This window comes from Vulpes vulpes, chromosome 2 (assembly GCF_048418805.1).
Source record: "Vulpes vulpes isolate BD-2025 chromosome 2, VulVul3, whole genome shotgun sequence".
Classification (NCBI taxonomy): Eukaryota; Metazoa; Chordata; class Mammalia; order Carnivora; family Canidae; genus Vulpes; species Vulpes vulpes.
In genome coordinates, this window is record NC_132781.1 from 149177505 (window position 1) to 149194651 (window position 17147).

At 58.5% G+C, this 17147-nt stretch overlaps 1 protein-coding gene across 2 annotated transcripts; it reads right to left on the bottom strand.

Annotated features, from left to right (window-relative positions):
- Nucleotides 1–3269: 3269 nt before the first annotated feature.
- On the bottom strand, nucleotides 3270–13529 carry TINAGL1 (tubulointerstitial nephritis antigen like 1). Of its 2 annotated transcripts, XM_072750435.1 has the most exons (13): nucleotides 13202–13529; nucleotides 13028–13078; nucleotides 12232–12549; nucleotides 11188–11251; nucleotides 7348–7440; nucleotides 7041–7155; nucleotides 5812–5935; nucleotides 5574–5724; nucleotides 5272–5461; nucleotides 5116–5161; nucleotides 4738–4861; nucleotides 3904–3949; nucleotides 3547–3823 (listed from the first exon to the last, which is right to left on the bottom strand). In XM_072750435.1, exons 3-13 carry the CDS (start codon nucleotides 12539–12541, stop codon nucleotides 3683–3685), a joined length of 1404 nt encoding a protein of 467 aa, XP_072606536.1. In that variant the 5' UTR covers nucleotides 12542–12549; nucleotides 13028–13078; nucleotides 13202–13529; the 3' UTR covers nucleotides 3547–3682. The 2 variants fall into 2 exon arrangements, with proteins under 2 accessions (XP_025870306.2, XP_072606536.1); XM_026014521.2 differs by lacking the exon at nucleotides 13202–13529 and having other exon boundaries at nucleotides 3270–3823; nucleotides 13028–13175.
- Between the last annotated feature and the right edge of the window lie 3618 nt (nucleotides 13530–17147).

Sequence of the window (17147 nt, forward strand, 5' to 3'; positions counted from 1 at the left end):
GTAGTCCCTAACTGTGGGGGACACTGTTCTGCCATCTGCTCAGCTTTGCTCTCTTCCTCTGGAACAATAGCCCTCTCCTTTTTGGGGGATCTCTTCCTCCTCCAAACACTGTTTCAGCAAGGATAGTCCCATTCCTATGATCCTGTCCCCTGTCCCTAGGTGACTGGTCCACAGGTGGGCACCTGACTCCAGCCAGGACAATCAGAAGCCTTCCCTGATCTGTTCTGTTTTGTTTTGAATTAAAACTGAGAAAATGCCTGTGGGCAGAAAGGCTCAGGAGTTGTCACTGGCCACGTGTTGTGTCTTTCCTCATGGCAGTTAGTCTGTTGAGACAAAGGCAGGGAAAGAATGGGACAGTCAGTAGTCCCAGAATTATTTGGGTCCCTGGTCTGGCTGTGCTTGGGCCCACTAGCTCTGCTTACAATCTAGAAGTTTGCCTCTCCCTGAGATTCTGAAAGTCACCTCTCGGGTTGGCATTGGTTTCTAAAGATATACTTTCTCACGGGGATGTGCATAGCATCAAATGAGCTAAAGCGTGTGAAGTGCCCAGCCCAAGTCCTGGCCCACTGCAGGCTCAGTAAAGCACAAATCCCTTTCCCTTAATAGGCACCAGGCTAGGATGGGGGTTTGGCAAGATACCAGGAAGATGTGAGGCATCAGTACTTGTGAAGCGATGTAACCCAGCAGCTCCGGGAAGACGAGAGTCAGGTGCCTCAGACCCCACAGAGCTCCACAGGAGACCACAAGGAATGCCCAAGCAGAACCTCAGGTGGATAGGAAAGGATGGGGCTGAGAAAAAAATTTCCTGCCTCATCCCCTTGTGGGAGCAAAGATTGTCCGCAGGTACTCTGTCTCTGTCAAGGAGGTATGTTAGAGTTCCCGGTGGACCAGAAGATGGGGGCCAGGGAAGCCTTTTCAGAGGAGGAATATCTGAGCTGAGTTTTTAAGGATGAATGAGAGTTTTTCAAACAGGGAAGGGACTTGGGAAGCGACATGGACTATCACTATCGATCACCCACTATGGTTAATACAATACTGATTAGTGTGAGGATTCAGACTGCCTGGGTTTGAATCCTGCATCAACCAACCTTCAGGCTCTTCTAGGCTCCTGTTCCTTATCTGCAAAATAAGGAACGAGGAGTTTGTCTGTTTCTAGTATTAAATGAGATCATATATGTGAAGCAGTCAAGAGTGCTAGCAGAAGGCTGTGGTTGAAACGCTCAATAAGTGTTTAGCTCATTATGACAATCCTTTGCATTATCAAGTCCAACGCCCCTAAAATGATTATAGCCGTTACCATTTATTGAGCTCTTAATATGTTCCAAACATTGTGCTCCATGCTTGGGATGCTTTGTCTCCCACAATCCTCCCAACACCCCCAGGCGAGGAAAATTACCAACCCCATTAAAGAGGAAAACAGAGGCTCCAGGACCCAGGAATACGCAGGGCCAGCCTGGCCAGCGTAACCAACTGAGCAGGGGTCAAACCCAGATCCGCCTTAAGACCCAAGCCCCTGGCCCAGAGAGAGGGAGCGCTCGGCCCCAGGACGCACAGCGGGGACAGGGATGCCCGATTGCCCCGTGGCCGCGGAGGCGCGCTTCCCTTGGCTGCCCCCAACAGCAGCGATCCAGCGGGCCTGAGGGAGGTCCCCGAGGCTCTGGCCAGCCCAGCCCCCGCCCCAGGGCGGGCTTGGGGCTCCTGGGGGTGGCGGCCCAACTGAGGAAGGGCTGGGCCCCTCCTCGGGCCGCGCCTCCCGGCAGGGTTGACAGAGCCGCGCCCCAGTTCCCCTCCCTTCCCCACCCCGCACGGCCTCTGCCAAAGGTCCTTGTAGAAAATTCCAGGCGGGACGAGGGTTTTTCCAGCGGGTAGGAGCAGCCGGCGCGGCCCCCGCCGCCCCCGCCCCCTCCCGGGACCCGCGCGCCCGGTCCCCGGGGCCCCCGCCGGCCTTGGCTCCTGGGGGACGGGCGGGCCGGCCAGGGGAGCGGGCTCGGGACGTCCTGGCAAACAGGAAATGAGACAAAGGCGGCCGCTTATCGGGAGCCCCGCATTCCTTTCAGGTGATGCCGGCCCCGAGGGGCTGCCTGCCTGCCCCGAGGAGCACCTCCCGCCGCCCCCCGCCCCGCGAGCTCCCCCTGCCCTGCGGTTCCCCAGGCGCGGCCCCCCTGGGCTCCCGGAGAGGAAGGGACGCCAGCGCCTGGAGGGCTGGGCTGGGCGGGGGTCTCGGGAGCCGCTGGGAGAACGGGGCACAGTCACTCACCACTGCACAACCGGTAACGCGCTGCCAGGTGTGGGTACAGGGACCCCTGATGAACCAGACCCAGTTCCTGCCCTCGAGGGGCTTCCAGCCCCGAGGAAGAAGGCAGACACTCAGAATCGTGAACCACTGGGTGAAAGGGCAGGGCCAGATGAGTCCAGGAGGGAGGTGCCCAGGCCTGCTATGGGGAGGCGGGGCGCGGGGTTTGGGAAAGCATGGGGCTCTTGCACAACACCTGGCACATCAGCAGCCTCCCCAGGTCCTATCTGCATGAAGGAATCCTGGAGTTGGCTTTGAAGTGGCATGGGACAAGGGGTGGGTGGAATGGAAGGGCATCTAGACTGGGGAACGGCATGTGCAAATGCCTGTCAGTCCGCATGTGTGCCTGACAGTTGGGGAGCAGTGAGGACTCCGCAGTTGCCTACACACTGGGTGAAGAAGCTCTGGTGAGGAGGCTGATGGGGTGGGTCCTGATGGCCTTGAAGGGTGGGTTGAGGACTAGGCTTATTTTGCTGGCACTGGGAGCCTGGGGCTAAGGAGAGGGCTTAGAGAGGCAGGTCCAGTATGGCCTAGGCACCGGGTGGGTGGGGTAGGGTGGGGTGGGGTGGGGGGAGGTGAGCTTCGCCTGGGTGGCTTGGAGAGGCTGATCTGCAGAGACAGAGGCTCCAGCCTCTGTGGGGCTGTGCCCCCCTTGCCTGCTGGGCACCGGCGCCAGTTCTGCTGATTGGTGGGTCAGGCTTCCCCCACCAGGCAGCGCTGACTCAGCGTCTGAAAGGTGGTTCCCACGGGCCCATGTCTCTCTGGGGGCCAAAGGCCATGCCATCCATCCGTGCCCCACCTCCGAGTGGGTCAGCGCCCATGGCCACTGACAATTAGGGCTGAATGGAGGCTAAGATTTCTAGTCTGCCCACCCCTGCCTACCAGCAAGGCCCCAGGCGGTCCTTTCTAGGGTCTCGCCCTATGCCACAGCATCTCTGGCCTGGCTCTCCACTCCCCAGGTCCCGAGGTACCACAGTTATCAGTACTCTTTTTATTTTTAAAACAGTGAAAAGAAAAATAAATATCTTTGGAGAATAAAAGTACAGGGGTGGGGTGGGACAGGGTGGAGGGGCTGCAGACTTGGGGGCGTCCTGGCTTCAGTGGTCTTGAGCGGGGAGTGCCGGGGGCCCAGGGTCTGCAGGCCCGCTCCTCTCCTCCCGGGCCAGGCCCTGCCCCGTCCCCGCTGGGAGGTCTGGGGGCTCCGCCGGCCTCGCCTGCCCGCGGCTCCCAGGCCCGCGGCTCCCAGGCCGGGCGCTGTGTCAGCGGAACCCGCGCGGGGATTAGACCCCAGGCGCCCGCCTGCGCCGGGGCTGCGTCGGGAGGGGCGGGGCGGGGCGCTGCCGCCCCCCAGGGGCTCGTCCGCCGGCTGGCCCGGCGCCTGCCAGGGTCTCAGCGGTGCCCCATGTCCTCCATGCCCACGCGGCCCCAGACGCCCAGCACGAAGCTCTCGATGTCGCACTCGTTGGCGCCGCGCACGATGCGAAAGTGGCCCCTCTCGCCCCAGGCTGGGCCCCACGAGTTGGCCGCCGTCTGGGAACGAGGAGGAGGGGCGGTGAGGAGGGCACGGGGAGGGGGCAGGCAGGGCGCAGGCACCCCGCGCGGGGACTCACCCAGTATTTGAGCGTCCTTCCATCCGGTAGCGTCTCCTCTCCCCACCTAGAGGGCAGGGGTGGGGGCAGAGCCACGGAGGGAGAAGAGAGCTGATTCCACCTGCTTTCAGGGGCTGGAACCCCGGGGCCTTCCCCTTCCAGACTCTGCTCCCTCTCTACCCACCCTCGGTCTCCAGCTCTGGGAGTCTGTGCCCTCTCCACCCTGTGGGGGAGGGCATCACCGGCAAAATGGAAGGGGGATGAGCAGAAAGGGGGAGAACTTGGGCCTCCCTCCTGCAGGGCCCCACAGCCTGGGGACCAGTTCTCTGGGACCTCACACATCTGCCTGCCTTCCATCCTCCCTGGGGGAGCCAGGGAGGGGTTGGGGTTAAGAACCACATGGAAGAGACTCCAAGAACATGGGTGCTTTGGAGGCCCCAAATTCCCACCACAAAGGACATTGCATTGGTTGGACCATTGAAAATCAGTGACTGGAACATCTCTGGGTGTTTATATCAGGTGGGGAACTGAAGGCTGGGTGTGGGAGTCAGTGAGGCAGGCAGCTTTGGGGTAGGTGCTGAGATGGGGAGGGCCCGAGCCAACCCTGGAATCTGTGTCTGCATTTCACAGGAGTTATTTTATCCCAGTGTGTCAGGAAGGAAGAGTTCCTAGAAAACCTTAAAAGGCCCCCCACCTCTGGGTGTGACCCTGGGAAGTCCCTCTTCCTTTTATGTCTTGGTTTCCTCTTCTTGGAAATAGGGCTTTGCAGAGAGATGGTGGGGATTCAAGGCAGGCTCAGAGCCCTGAGTGCAAGCCCTGCTGCCCCCCCCCCCCGCCCCCCCCCCAGCCCCTCACCCTGTGATCTTGACTGAGTGGGTCCCATGCCGGCGGTATCGCTCGGGCCTCCCCAGGCTCACTGGTGTGTGGCTGTAGATGCCGCCCTGGTACAGGAAGAAGTCCTCGTGCACCTCCATGAGAGCTGTGGGCAGAGGTCGGAGTAGGGCCGGCTCAGCCCAACAGCACAGGTCTGGAGATACATGCCCAGACCCATACCAAGACTCTAAGTATCCCCCACAGGCTGCTGCCCGTGAGGAGCAGACAAGGTCCCCCTAACTCCCAGCCCCAGTGGAATGGCTGCTCAATGCTATACAGACCACTTGTGCTGCTGTGCTGTACCCAGTCTCAGGCAGACACAAGCTTCTGGAACCAGGGGGCAGGATGAGAGGCATTTACCTTGGACAGGGCCATTCTCCATCAGCTCCTTCATGATCTCCTTCTCCTGGAGGGTTGGGAGTGAGGATGAGAGTATCCATCAGAGGTGAGGTTCTAACCTCTGGCCAACTTTCCAGCTCCCCCTCCCTCTGCCCCGTCAACCAAGCACAAACTTACGTTGGTGCCAAGGCGGTAGGCAGGAGTGACCTGGTAGATGTCATTGGCATGGACATGGCTGCTGGGGCATCGGGCAGTGGCCTGGCGCTTGCCCCGACCCATGGCCCGGCTGTGCATCATACAGCGGGGCGCCGGGCCAGCCTCGTCCTGCTCACGGCCCATGAACGGGTAGCAGTGGTCAGACACGACCCTGGAGAAGTGAGAGGGAGCAAGGCCAGGTGAGCACGAGAAGCCCGGCCCGGGGCCCTTCCTAAAGCCCAGGCCTCACGTCCCCTTCCCTGCCCACACCCTCTGCCGCTCACCCTCGCCGTCGCAGGAACCACCAGGCACCGTCGAGACGCCCACCACGGCAGCCCTGCTGGTTGTGTGTGTCACAAGACAGCAGGTTCTGGGGCGACAGGACAGGCGTCATATGCCCCAGAGAATGGATTGAGACACGATCAGATGCCACGGCTGTTGGGGAGAGGCGGAAGGGCCATCAGGGGGGTCAGGCCTTAGCCCTCCTTTCCCGCTGCGCCAGCCTCTGCCGTCGGGACATACCTGCTGTGGAGAAGGCCCAGGAACCTGCACAATTGCCCTGGTCAAGAGGCTCATGGATCAGGTTGGGCCACTTCTCAGCGGCCTCGAAGGCTGTGGGCAGCACCTCCCCTGGACGTAGCACTGTCTGCAAAGCAAAAGCCACTCCATCTGCCTCCTGCTCTGCCCTGGCCTACCCCCCAAGGGCCCGTTGGCTTTGAAAGGCCACCAGAGTCTGGGGCCTTCCGCAGCTTGTTCTGGTGCATTCCTGCTGCTGAGGGATCCCAGCAATCTCCACACTGACTCACGGGGAAGACCCAAGCATCATTTAGTGCCTCCCCAGCGTCAGGTGAGGGTGACTAGTCCTGTTGTACAAATAAAGCTGGCAGGGAAGTGGTCAAGCCAGGGTCACCCACTTTCCATTCTCAACTCCTGCCTCATTCTTCCTCTGCACCTTCTGATCTGACACTTCCTTCTTCCTACCAGGACCTTGGGCTTCAGGCCTTACAGGGCAGGGGAGGGAAGAAAGAGTAAGGTCCTGTGACCGGGCAGGCCGCCAAGACAAACAGCAAGAGGCAGAAAATAGCAGAGGCCCAGGGGAGTGAGGGCAGGGGCAGGGTCTGGTCACCCCAGCCTTGAGCCCAAGTCCCTCTGCAGGGAGGGCCGCTCTGGCCAACGGCTGCCTCCTCCCTGCCTACCACTGACGGACAGATCCTGCAGCCTGTGCCCCTGCCCTGACCTGCTGAAGTACTCCCTCCTCACCCTTTGACTATTCCAGGTCTGGTTCCTGTTTCTCCCCATAGAGGGTCCCAGTGGTAGGAAGGGAGAAGCCCCCTACTCCCTTGGGGTTCCACCAAGTCGGTATTTGTTTCCGAGAATTCCGGCTCTCTAGCCAAAGCCAGAGGACTATCTGTCCTTCCCTTCCCAAAATACCAAGGTGACCTCCTGGCCCCTTGGGCCCTGACCCAGCTTTACTGGAAGGAATAACATTTTTCCCAGGCTGAGGAGGCCACCAAGGGGCTCGTGCTGAGACCACAAAACTCAGAATCTGAGCATCAACTCTTCGTGCACAGCACATCTTGTTATGGGCAAGAACCTAAGACGCAGAGAAGGGGAGTGATTTGTCCAGGAACACACAGCCTATTGGAGAGGGTTAGGCCCGGGCCCTTGGAGGATTGGGAGGGAGTGTGTCAGGGTTCCTGGGGTCCCAAGCCACGGGGAGAGGGCAGGATGGTGGGCAAGGATGGACTTACGTGAATCTCATTCATATTGGTGACAGAGGAAGAAGGACGGATGGTACCCAGGCGGTAGCGAATGCCTTCATCCAGGGTCATGCCCCAGAAGGCACTGTGGTTCCCAGCCCGCCATCTGCAAGAGAAGGGATGGAAGTCACAGACCTGCCAAGGCTGGGGCCCTGGAGCTATGTGCATATGGGCGGGAGAGACGCTAAGTGTCCACGTGATGACCAGGATCCAAGTGAGGATGTGCCTGACAGCACATGCCTCTCAAGGGAATGTAGGTGTGTCTGTGCCCAGTGGGGACATTTCCAGGGCCTCTCACCCGTAGTTGCCCTGATTAATGGCGTTGATCATGTCTTGGTCCACCAGGCATGGCTCCTGGTCACACTCCCACCGTCCTTGCTCCTGGCAGGTGCTAGGAGAGCAGAAGGAAGGAAGAGATGGAGGGGGGGCATCCTCTGAAGGGAAGGGGCCGCAGAAGTCAACACAGGCCTGACATTCTATGCTAAGAATTATGAGACAACCCCTGGATGATCCCGTTCAGCCTGGTGGCTTTCAATGTCAACTTCAAGTTCACAGTTCTCCAGTTTATTTCTGCTGCCTGGATCTCTCCAGATCCAAGAATCTTGCTGCTACCCAGTGTCACCACTGGGGATGTCCAACTGCCGCTCAGACTTCACACATCCCAGATTGAATTTCTGATCCCTACTCCCATGCCTGCTTTTCCTATAGTCCGTGGAAAGAGCCTGGGAGTCACCCTTTACTCCTTCCCTCGGGTGCTGATTGGATTCATTGGCAGATCCTTGCTGGCTTTGCCTTTAAACATTCAAAATCCAAACCCCGTCTCATTCCTCCCGAAGCCATCACCTTTCCCCTGGATTCTGCTGAAGCTTTCCCATTGTTCTCCCTGCACCCCCACTTCGGTATATTTTTAACACAGCTGCCAGATGACCCTGTTCAACCCAAGTCATATCATGCCATCCTCCAGCCCAAAACCTTCCCTTGGCTTCACATCACAGAATAAGAGCCAAAGTCCTTGCCTTGCTAACGAGGCCCTGCACAATCTGTCCTCCTGTCCTCTCTGTGACCCCTCCTCCAAGTCCTGGCTCCTTAGGCCCCAGCCAGACTGGTCCCCTGACTGTTCACAACATCTGCGCTCCGTGCCCCAGGGCCTTTGAGCTGCTTTTCTTCCCATATCCCCAAGGCTTGCCCTCTCTTTGTCCAAATCTGTCTTTCTTTCTGGGAAGATTTTATTTATTCATTTGACACACACAGAGAGAGAGTATGAGCAGGGGAAGTGGCAGGCAGAGGCAGAAGGAGAGGGAGAAGCAGACTCCTCGCTGAGCAAGGAGCCTGACGTGGGACTTGATGCCAGGACCCCGAGATCATGACCTGAGCCAAAGGCAGACACTCAACCGACAGAGCCACCCAGGCACCCATGTCCAAGTGTTTCTTCAGATGTCACTTTCTCAGGGAGGCCTGCCCTGGCCGCCTTCCTCTCCTGCTTTCTGTTTTATTTTCTCCTTAGCATGTCATCACCACCTGGCACACTGTGTATTTAGCTATTTGTGTTCTTCATAGCTGCTTCCTCGTAGACACTAAGGTTCTGGAGGGCAGGGTTTGTTTGGTATCTTCAGTGCTTAGAAGACTAAACCTGGCACATAGGAGCCACCCAAGAAGCATCTGTTGGTTGAATGAGTGAGACATGGTAGTGAAGGGGCTAAGAGCATGGGCTGAAATGACTAGTCACGTGACTTCAGGTAAGTTACTCAAACTCCCTCACAGTTCTTGTCTGTAAAATGAGGAAGTGAATCATCCCCACTTCCAGGGATTTAATGGCAGGCTTTTGTAAATCCTGTAAAGCAGTTAGCATAGGGCCTGGCCCATCAGACTCCTAATCACCCAGCCTCCTCACATCGTCTCTGGGTGTATCTGAAACTTAAAATGGCCCAAACTGCCTTCCCCCAAAGCTGCTCGTCCCTAACATCCTCAACTCAGGACACAGCACCTTAGCTACCCACGTGTTCAAAGCAGAGCTTGTTGAGGTCCGTGGAGTACCCCCATTTCCCATGCCCGCCCTCAGCAGATCCTGGGATGGCACATCATGGAAGGCTCTGGATTCACCTGCCACTCACCCCTCCACTGCCACCACTGTCCTCCAGTCCCTTATCACCTGTCACCTGGACCATGGCCATGGCTTCCTACCCGGGCTCCCTGCCTCTCAACCCCCCACATACCCCTCAGTCTATCCCCTACCTGCTCTGAAGCCAGAGAGATCTCTCAACGACATAGATCAGATTGTTTGCCTGTAAGTGGCTTCCCATGGCACTTAGAAGAGAACCCCCAGCACGGCTATGAGATCCATGGACGAGATCCATGGACGTGGCCCTACACGTCCTCAGGGCCTCTGTTCCCACTTCACAGCTCCAGCTGCAGCGAGATCTTTCCCACCTCCTGGCCTTACCACGAGCTGCTCCCTCACCTTCCCTCCCTGCCTGGCCACCTCCCTGGTATCAGCATAACTATCTCCCTTCCTGAGTGGCCTTCCTAAGCCCCTACTCCACTCTAAACCGGGATCCCCCATTGTTTCCTTTCCCTGTCCACACCTGTCACAGGCTGTAAATACGTTTCTTTGCGTGTAGACCAGAACCATCTGCCTCACTTGGCTGCATCAACCTGGCCCAGCACAGTGCCTGGCACATAGTAGGTCTTTAATAAATAGGTGTCGACGAGCAGGCAATACTGTGAATTCCACGATGCTTTTACAAGCTCATAACTCTGCTATTACAAGATGCTAAACTGCCTCCTTCCCCTGTTGCCTTTTAAGGAGCCTCAAGGGGAACAAACCCAGTATGGCTGGGCTCTTCAGCCCCTGGAGTGGGCGGGGGCACATTCGGGGCGGGCTAGAGGAGGCTGCGTGGGAGGGGAGGCTCTCCTCACGATCCCCTTCCTTCTCTGACTCTCGAAGCATTCCTCGAGGTCTCGCACAGCCTGGAAGGCCCACAGACATTGCTCCACACCCTCACTCAGGTGTCAAGCACAAGGAACAGGGCCACCCAGCGCGGGGGCAGTGGGCTGGTCACTCCTTTCCTGCCACCTCCCCCTTTGCCCTCAGGGCTCCCCAAGCAGGTCTAGACTGGGCTGGTAGCAGCAGGTTCCAGCATTCCAGAGGGGCCCAGGGCGGCCAGGCCCCAGGGATAGGAGTGGGAAAGAGGTTAACCCGTCAAAGCCCAGAGGCATCTTATCAGGAACTAGCAGGATCAAGATCATGCAGGCACGCTTAGTCTTTCGGAACACACACGTGGTTCACACACACACTCATACCATACACACACAAACACATCCTCTCAGCACCTGCATGATTCACACACACTCACACCAGACACACATTCTCTCAGCCAGCCGCACACAGAACCTCATGAGTCCCCACTCTCACTGTGACCCAGCACCCCTCACCCGAGTGAGGCAATGGAAACAGCTTATGTGTAATGCATTCCAAAAAGTTTCCTCCCCCCTCGGGCCTCTCAGTCCCAGGCAAAGAGGGCACAGGGTGGAGTGGGTGCAGGGCTGCCTCCTCAAAGCCACAGGGTCCCCATTATTCCCACCAGGCCTTTGAGGCTTCCTTCTCAACCCCTCTCTGCTTCCCATCGCAGGACTCCGACTAGAGTAGGGGGGTCCCTCTGACCCTTCATCCTCCCACTGGGAACGGTGGGGAAGGGGAGGGAGGGAGAGAGACCACATTCCAGGGAAGGCCCTGCTGCAGGTTGGCTGGCCTCCAGCCCAGCCATCCCTGACCCTCATCCCGTTCAGGGCAGCGGATGCTGTAGTCAGAGGTTTCCTTCCTGGCGCCCCCTTCTCCGGATTCTCCCGTGACACGGAGAAAGGTTGGGAGGGGCAGTAGCCCAGCCTGAGCCAGGAGGAGGGACAGGGAACCTCTCCCAGGTCAGGGGCCACACCTGGGGCCAGGCATCCTTGGCTGAATGCTCCTGGGGAATGCTTATAGAATGTTGTTTTCTAAGCTGACATGGTCAGTGTGAAAATCTCCATGTTACAGACAAGGAAACTGAGGCTCAGCAAGTAAGTGACAGGGATAGAATTGGAGCCAAGTCTGTAGGCCACAGAGACTGCAAGGCAAGCCGCCTCTGTACCTCCAAACACTCACCAACGGTTACAGTTGTCCCAGTAGGTTCCCAAGACTGGATAGATGCGACTCCCATGTGTACATCCTGGTGGGAAGGAAGAGGAGAAGAGAAGTGGGACCGGGACCAGAGACGATGGGCTGAGATGGCCAGGTCCTCAGAAGTCAGGTGTCCTGAATCCTCCTACACACACACACACACACACACACACAGTGTGCACACGCACGCACATGCATGCACCAATGTCCCAGCCCTCACTGAAACTAAAGTCAAACTATCACTTCTTAAGACCTCTCCTGCAGGGTCACATACCAACTGCTCCCTGGGAAGTTCTTCACTGACCCCAACTTGGATCCCTCCTGCTCCACCTGGATGCCAGCCACAACATTCCTTGGATCCCTTGCCATTTAAATGACTTGAAACTTGGAGATGAGGAGTGAGAGGGGCATGGGGAAGCCGAGGCCCAGAGAAGGCAAGTGACTCCCCTAAGATAACACGGCCCTTTGAGGTGACAACCCAGGTATCCAGTCTCTCACCCGCAGGCCCACAGAACCACGGGAAGGGATTCAAATGATTCCTCTAAGAGACAGGGACAAGGGATGGGGAAAAGACGGTGACATGGGCTGAAGGCAGGAACAGATTCATCCTCACCTCCCAAGTGTGACCAGCCACCTCCAGTAGAGAATCCTGAGCAAAGGCAGAGGAATGGCTAAGAAGAGCTTGACCAACCCCTGAAGCCTTTATTAGCCTCCAGGTGAGTCAGCGGGCGGGGCCAGCACCTTCCCTGTCTGGCAAGGAGACTGGACTGGGAGAAAGGGCAGGAGGCTGCCTTCCTCCTGAGCCAGCTGGGAATCCCACGACCCAGGGTCTTCTCTTTTCTCAATCTTGCTGGAGGGATTCAAGTTAGACCAGAGCAGGACTTCCCAGAGGCACAGACAGTGGGGCAGGGTCTCTCTCAGAGTCTACAAAGCCTCCCTTGGAAATGTCAATGCATCAGCCTTGCTCCTGAGCCCTGCTGAGTCCGGGTTGACAAAGCGACCCACCCCTCCTGGCCGTCTGGTGCCCACCTTGGATGGGGGGAAAGGGGGGTGGCACGCCGAGGCAGAAGTCCCAGAAGTCAGGGCAGCAGTCGGAGACGGTGCGGTTGCAGAAGAGGTCACAGTAACAGGTAGCACCCAGGTAGGGCAGGGCGCAGTCATCGGCGCGGCCGCGGCAGCACAGGTCCTGCTCCTGGCAGTACCGGCCGCCCGCATCCCGGATGCCCCGCAGGTGCAGGCCCGGCGCTAGCTCCCGGCGCCCGCGACCCCGCCGCGCACCCAGGGCCGACTCGCCAGCCAGCAGCAGCAACAGCAGCAGCCCCAGTGGACATCGCCACATGGTGCCTCCTGGGCCCGGGGAGCGCAGACGTCAGGGGTCAGAGGGGGTGGGCGGCAGAGACTCCCTGGCACCCCAGGCCTCATCTCCCAGCTTCCTGGGGCTGGGAGTCCAAGGGGGTTCGGCAGGGTCAGAGACCCCGATTCCCGCGCCCCGTCCCTGGACAGGAAGGGGATTGAGCGAGAAATGGAGTCCCTCCCTGACCTGCCTGGGGACTTTCAAGGACGGGAGGTGGGGGCTGTGGCATTCTGGGTGCCCCCCTGGCTCAACACCCATGGCCCGGACTGAGGTCTTCTCTGCTATCTGGGTCCCTCTGCCCCTCTTTCAAGCTCCGTTCCTAACTTGGGTGCCTCTGGCTTGTGCTCCTCCGTGTCCCTCTGCCCGGTCCACTCCCTCTCGGCCAGCCCTCATGCTCCCCCCGCCCGCCCCCTCCTCTCTGTTCCTTCCTTCTGACTGTCCCCCTCCCTCCGCGCAGGGGAGGGTCCCTACCTGGGGACGGGCTGTGCCCAGGCTGCCCCACGCGCCTCCGCCTGCCGGCTCCTGCGACCACGGGACACTCAAAGTCAAGTGAGTGCAGGGCGGCACCGCCTTTTGTACCGCCCAGCCCGCAGCGCCGCCCCCGACGGGCAGGGCTGCAGGAGGAGGGGCCCCGCGGGCTCACACCTGGAGTAGCCCCTCACTCGCGAGCTGGGGCCGGGAGAGGGACGTGAGCACGTGATTTGCTTCGCTGGGTGTCTGCGGACAGCCGTTCCCTCAGGGGGCGGAACTCCAAGTGCAGCTGAAAGGACTGAGGTCTGACATCGGTAAGAACTTCCAGGGGGCTTCAGCTGAGAAGGGGGGAGAGGGAGCAGCGGAGCTCCGAGATTTGGGAGACGGTGGGGAGGGTGTGGGCAGCCCAAATCTCTCAGAACCTCTCCAATCAGTAATAAAAACAGTTATGCCCACCCCCGTCTCCCGTCACAGTGCCCCCCAGGCTTGGGGCCGCCCCAAGCCGCCTCCGTTCTTGGGAATGATTGGAATCTGGAGATGGTTGAGGTCCCTGCAGAGGCCTTGGCGGCTCATCCTTTGAGGGGGTGGGGTGGGTGTGGCGTGGGGGCCACCTCCCTGCCCCGTAGTAACTGGCAACTCACTCGTCTTCAGGGCTGCCCTCCCCAGGCACCTTGCCAAGCATTGCTCTCTTCTGTCAACCCCGAGGGCATCCTGCTTGGCACCTGTTCCCCTCCAGGGCCCAAGGGGCAAGAGCCCTGGCAGCTGGTCCCCCCCCCCACAGAGCCCCCCTTTCTGCCCAGGGCATAAACCCTTCCTTAGCACAGGCCAGCCTGGGCCCCAAACAATGGGACTTCTGTCCTGCCAGGCCCGCTGTCACCTTTTACCTCACCATTGCGCAAGTCTCTCTTCCACCAGGTTGGGTCTTTGGCTCTGGGACTCTAACAGCAGGGAGGATGAAATTTGACACCTGGACACGTTCTCCTGTTCTTCGGTCCCCAGACCTGCACCCTACATCCGCCCCGAAGGAGAAGCATCCATTAGGCTTGGGGATTCCCTTTGCCCTCTCTCTGACCACTCTCCACCCCTCCCCCAGCCGAGGGATGTCCTCAGCTGGCCAGCTCCTAGGGGACGGTGGGGGGGGGGGGAACAGGACAACGGGCATCTGTGACTGGGTTACCCCCTGCCAGGGGGCACTGGGCAGGGAGTCACCCTGTTGCAGGGCACAGCCGGGGCAGGGCGGGGCCAAGTAATGTCCTGGGGCCCCAGCACTAGCAGGAACACACCAGGAGCTGGCCAGCTGCTCCCTGCAGGGACCCTGGAGGACAGAGCCTAGTGGGAACTTGATGCTCAGAAGAACAGACTTGCCTGAGGTTACTCAGCCAGAATGCAAGCACCCTACCAGCTACCACTTGGTGCCTTTCCCTCTTTCCCACCCTTAGTCACCCACTACAGGTTTCACACCCTCCTAGTTGGGAAGTCCCTGGTGGAGTCTAACCTCCATTCATCAGGCTGCAAGGCAGGCTCTCAGTATTGGTTCACATCACACGCTCAGGGGAGGAGATGGAGACTGCCTTCCAAAGAGCTCATACCCAGAGCACCCACTTCTGTGGGTCAGTTTCTGTTTGGTTCTAGGGCTGGGGGCTGGGATGTGGCCCTAGGACATCTGGCTCATCCTTTGCCCCATATCACTCCCTGTATGCCACCCGTGTGAGTCTGTTTTGTGTGTGTGTGTGTGTGTGCGCGTGCATATCTGAGAAGTTGTGTTTGTGGGGTGTTTCTGCTTGGGTGTGTCTGTCTGCGTCTGCTTGTCTCTCTGTTCCGTGTGTGCTGTGTGCCTGAGTGTCTGTCTGGATGTTGCCTCTGTGTCGGTCATGTCTGGGTTATTGGTTGCCAGTGTATTCTTCGCCAGTATTTGTGTGTTTGTTGGCTTATGTGTGTGCATGGAGAGCTGTGTGACTCTCATTGTCCGCGTCTGCCTATCTACTAGGTACCTGTGACTCTCTGGGTCTTGATTTCCCATCTGTACCCGGATGCTCCTTAGAGGCCCTTTCATGCTCTTCTCTTTCCACAAAGGAAGGTACAAGTAAAAAGGGACAGGGACATGCCCAAGGTCACACAGCAGAGCAAAGGCCCAGGCCTCTTTTCCTCTCTGCAGTCCAGGGCTACTCACCACCACTACCCCCCCCCCCCCCAGCCAACCCGCTGCCACCATCACACAGCTGCCCTGGGTGCTCAGAATGGGCCATTCTCCTCTGGAGGCTGAGCAGGGCCTCCTGGGAAGACAAAGACCCATTGTGCTCTGCTGAACCCAGGGCTGTGGCCAAGGGCCCACCACTTGGGGCCTGGGGCTCAGATGTTTGGGTCCCAAATGACACTCCAGCTGAGGCTGGGGGGTGTCCCTTGTGGCCCACTATGGTCAGCTAGACGTGTCTGGAGCTTAGAGCGGTGATACTTGGGCGGTCCCGGCGAGGCCTCATGCTGTGAGTGTTGGGCCATGTCGTGACATGTTGGGCTCCCCGGGGCCTGTTGGACGGTGTAATGAAAAGCACCGCCTTCGGGGCTGTGTGACAGGCAGAAGGGTGTGTGGCCATAGCATGCTGCAGCTTTCGCAGATAAGATTCGGGGCCATGTGGAAGTGTGTCGTACCACGCTGTGGCATGCTTTCCTGTCTGATTTTCTCATTCATTCAGTGAGTATTTATTTGTTGAGCATTTACTACATGCTGGGCTCGGTGCCAAGTGCTGACCCTTCAGGGTTGAGCCAAACAGACCCAGATCCTTCTGTGGTGAAGTCTTCGATCTAACAGGAGGATGGACAAATAAAAAGCACACAAACATCTCCATGGGTCATGCACAGAGTGAAGTGCTCTCCTCCTTGCACCTGGCATAGGACTCTGGAGTCATGTGGTGGTCACCGGAGTCTTGGGGAGGAGACAACATTTGAGCTGAGACCTGAAGGCTGAGAAGGAGCCAGCAGCTCTGGAGCCTGGGGAGGGTGTTCCAGGAAGCCCATGAGTGTGAGCAAGAGCCCTGAAGCCTGGCCCGAGGTGGTCTGTTCGAGAAACATAAGGAAGCCCAGAGTGGCCACACTGTGGTGACCAAGCAGGGCTTGGAGGCTGGGAGGGACCCAGGCTGGAGTGAGGAGCTTGAACTGTCTTTGGATGACTGAAGAGATGTAAGTGTGGGAGTGAACTAACGTGATGTGCGCAAGCAAAAGCCCACTCTGGGGGATGCCTGGGTGGCTCAGCGGTTGAGCGTCTGCCTTCGGCCCAGGGCCTGATCCTGGGGACCTGGGATCGAGTCCCGCGTCAGCCTCCCTGCATGAAGCCTGCTTCTCTCTCTGCCTGTGTCTCTGCCTCTCTCTCTCTCTCTCTGTCTGTGTGTCTCTCATGAATAAATAAAATAAATAAATAAATAAAATCTTAAAAAAAAAAAAAAAAGCCCACTCTGGCCCCTCTGGCGAGAACAGCTGACCACAAGCTGGAAGTGGATTCTGAGACCAGGGAGGAGGCAACAGTGGGACCCAGGCCAGAGGCTCTGGGGCTTGAACGAGGCTGGTGGCCATGGAGACAAGAGAAGTGGACCTATTTGAGATCCATTCTGTCAGGGGGCGGGGGGTGGTGTTGACAGGACTTGCTGAAGGAGCAGATGTAGGGCTGGGAGACAGGGGAAATCGAGCAGGTCTTCTGGGCTTCCAGCCCGGTGGGTTGAAGACGGCCACAGACGCTCTGCCTCTGTGTTGAGAGTCAGACACTGCCCCCCTCCCCCGAGTCTAGGCAGCCTCAGGGCATTTGGACTTATAGGCTACTGTGTGACCTATACTGGTTTCCAGTTCAGACTGGAAAAGAGGCAAAGGACTGACTGAGCCTGGGGATGCTCCTATATCAGAAGCTGGGCAGAGAGGAAAGAATGGTACAGGAGACTGAACAGGTGTGGCCAGGGAGGGAGGAGGAAAGCCAGGGATGTGAGACCAGGCAGCCAATGGGAGAGACGATTTCAAGACAGAGGGGGAGGGATCCCTGGGTGGCTCAGCAGTTTAGTGCCTGCCTTTGGCCCAGGGTGTGATCCTGGAGTCCCAGGATTGATTCCCACATCAGACTCCCTGCCTGAGCCTGCTTCTC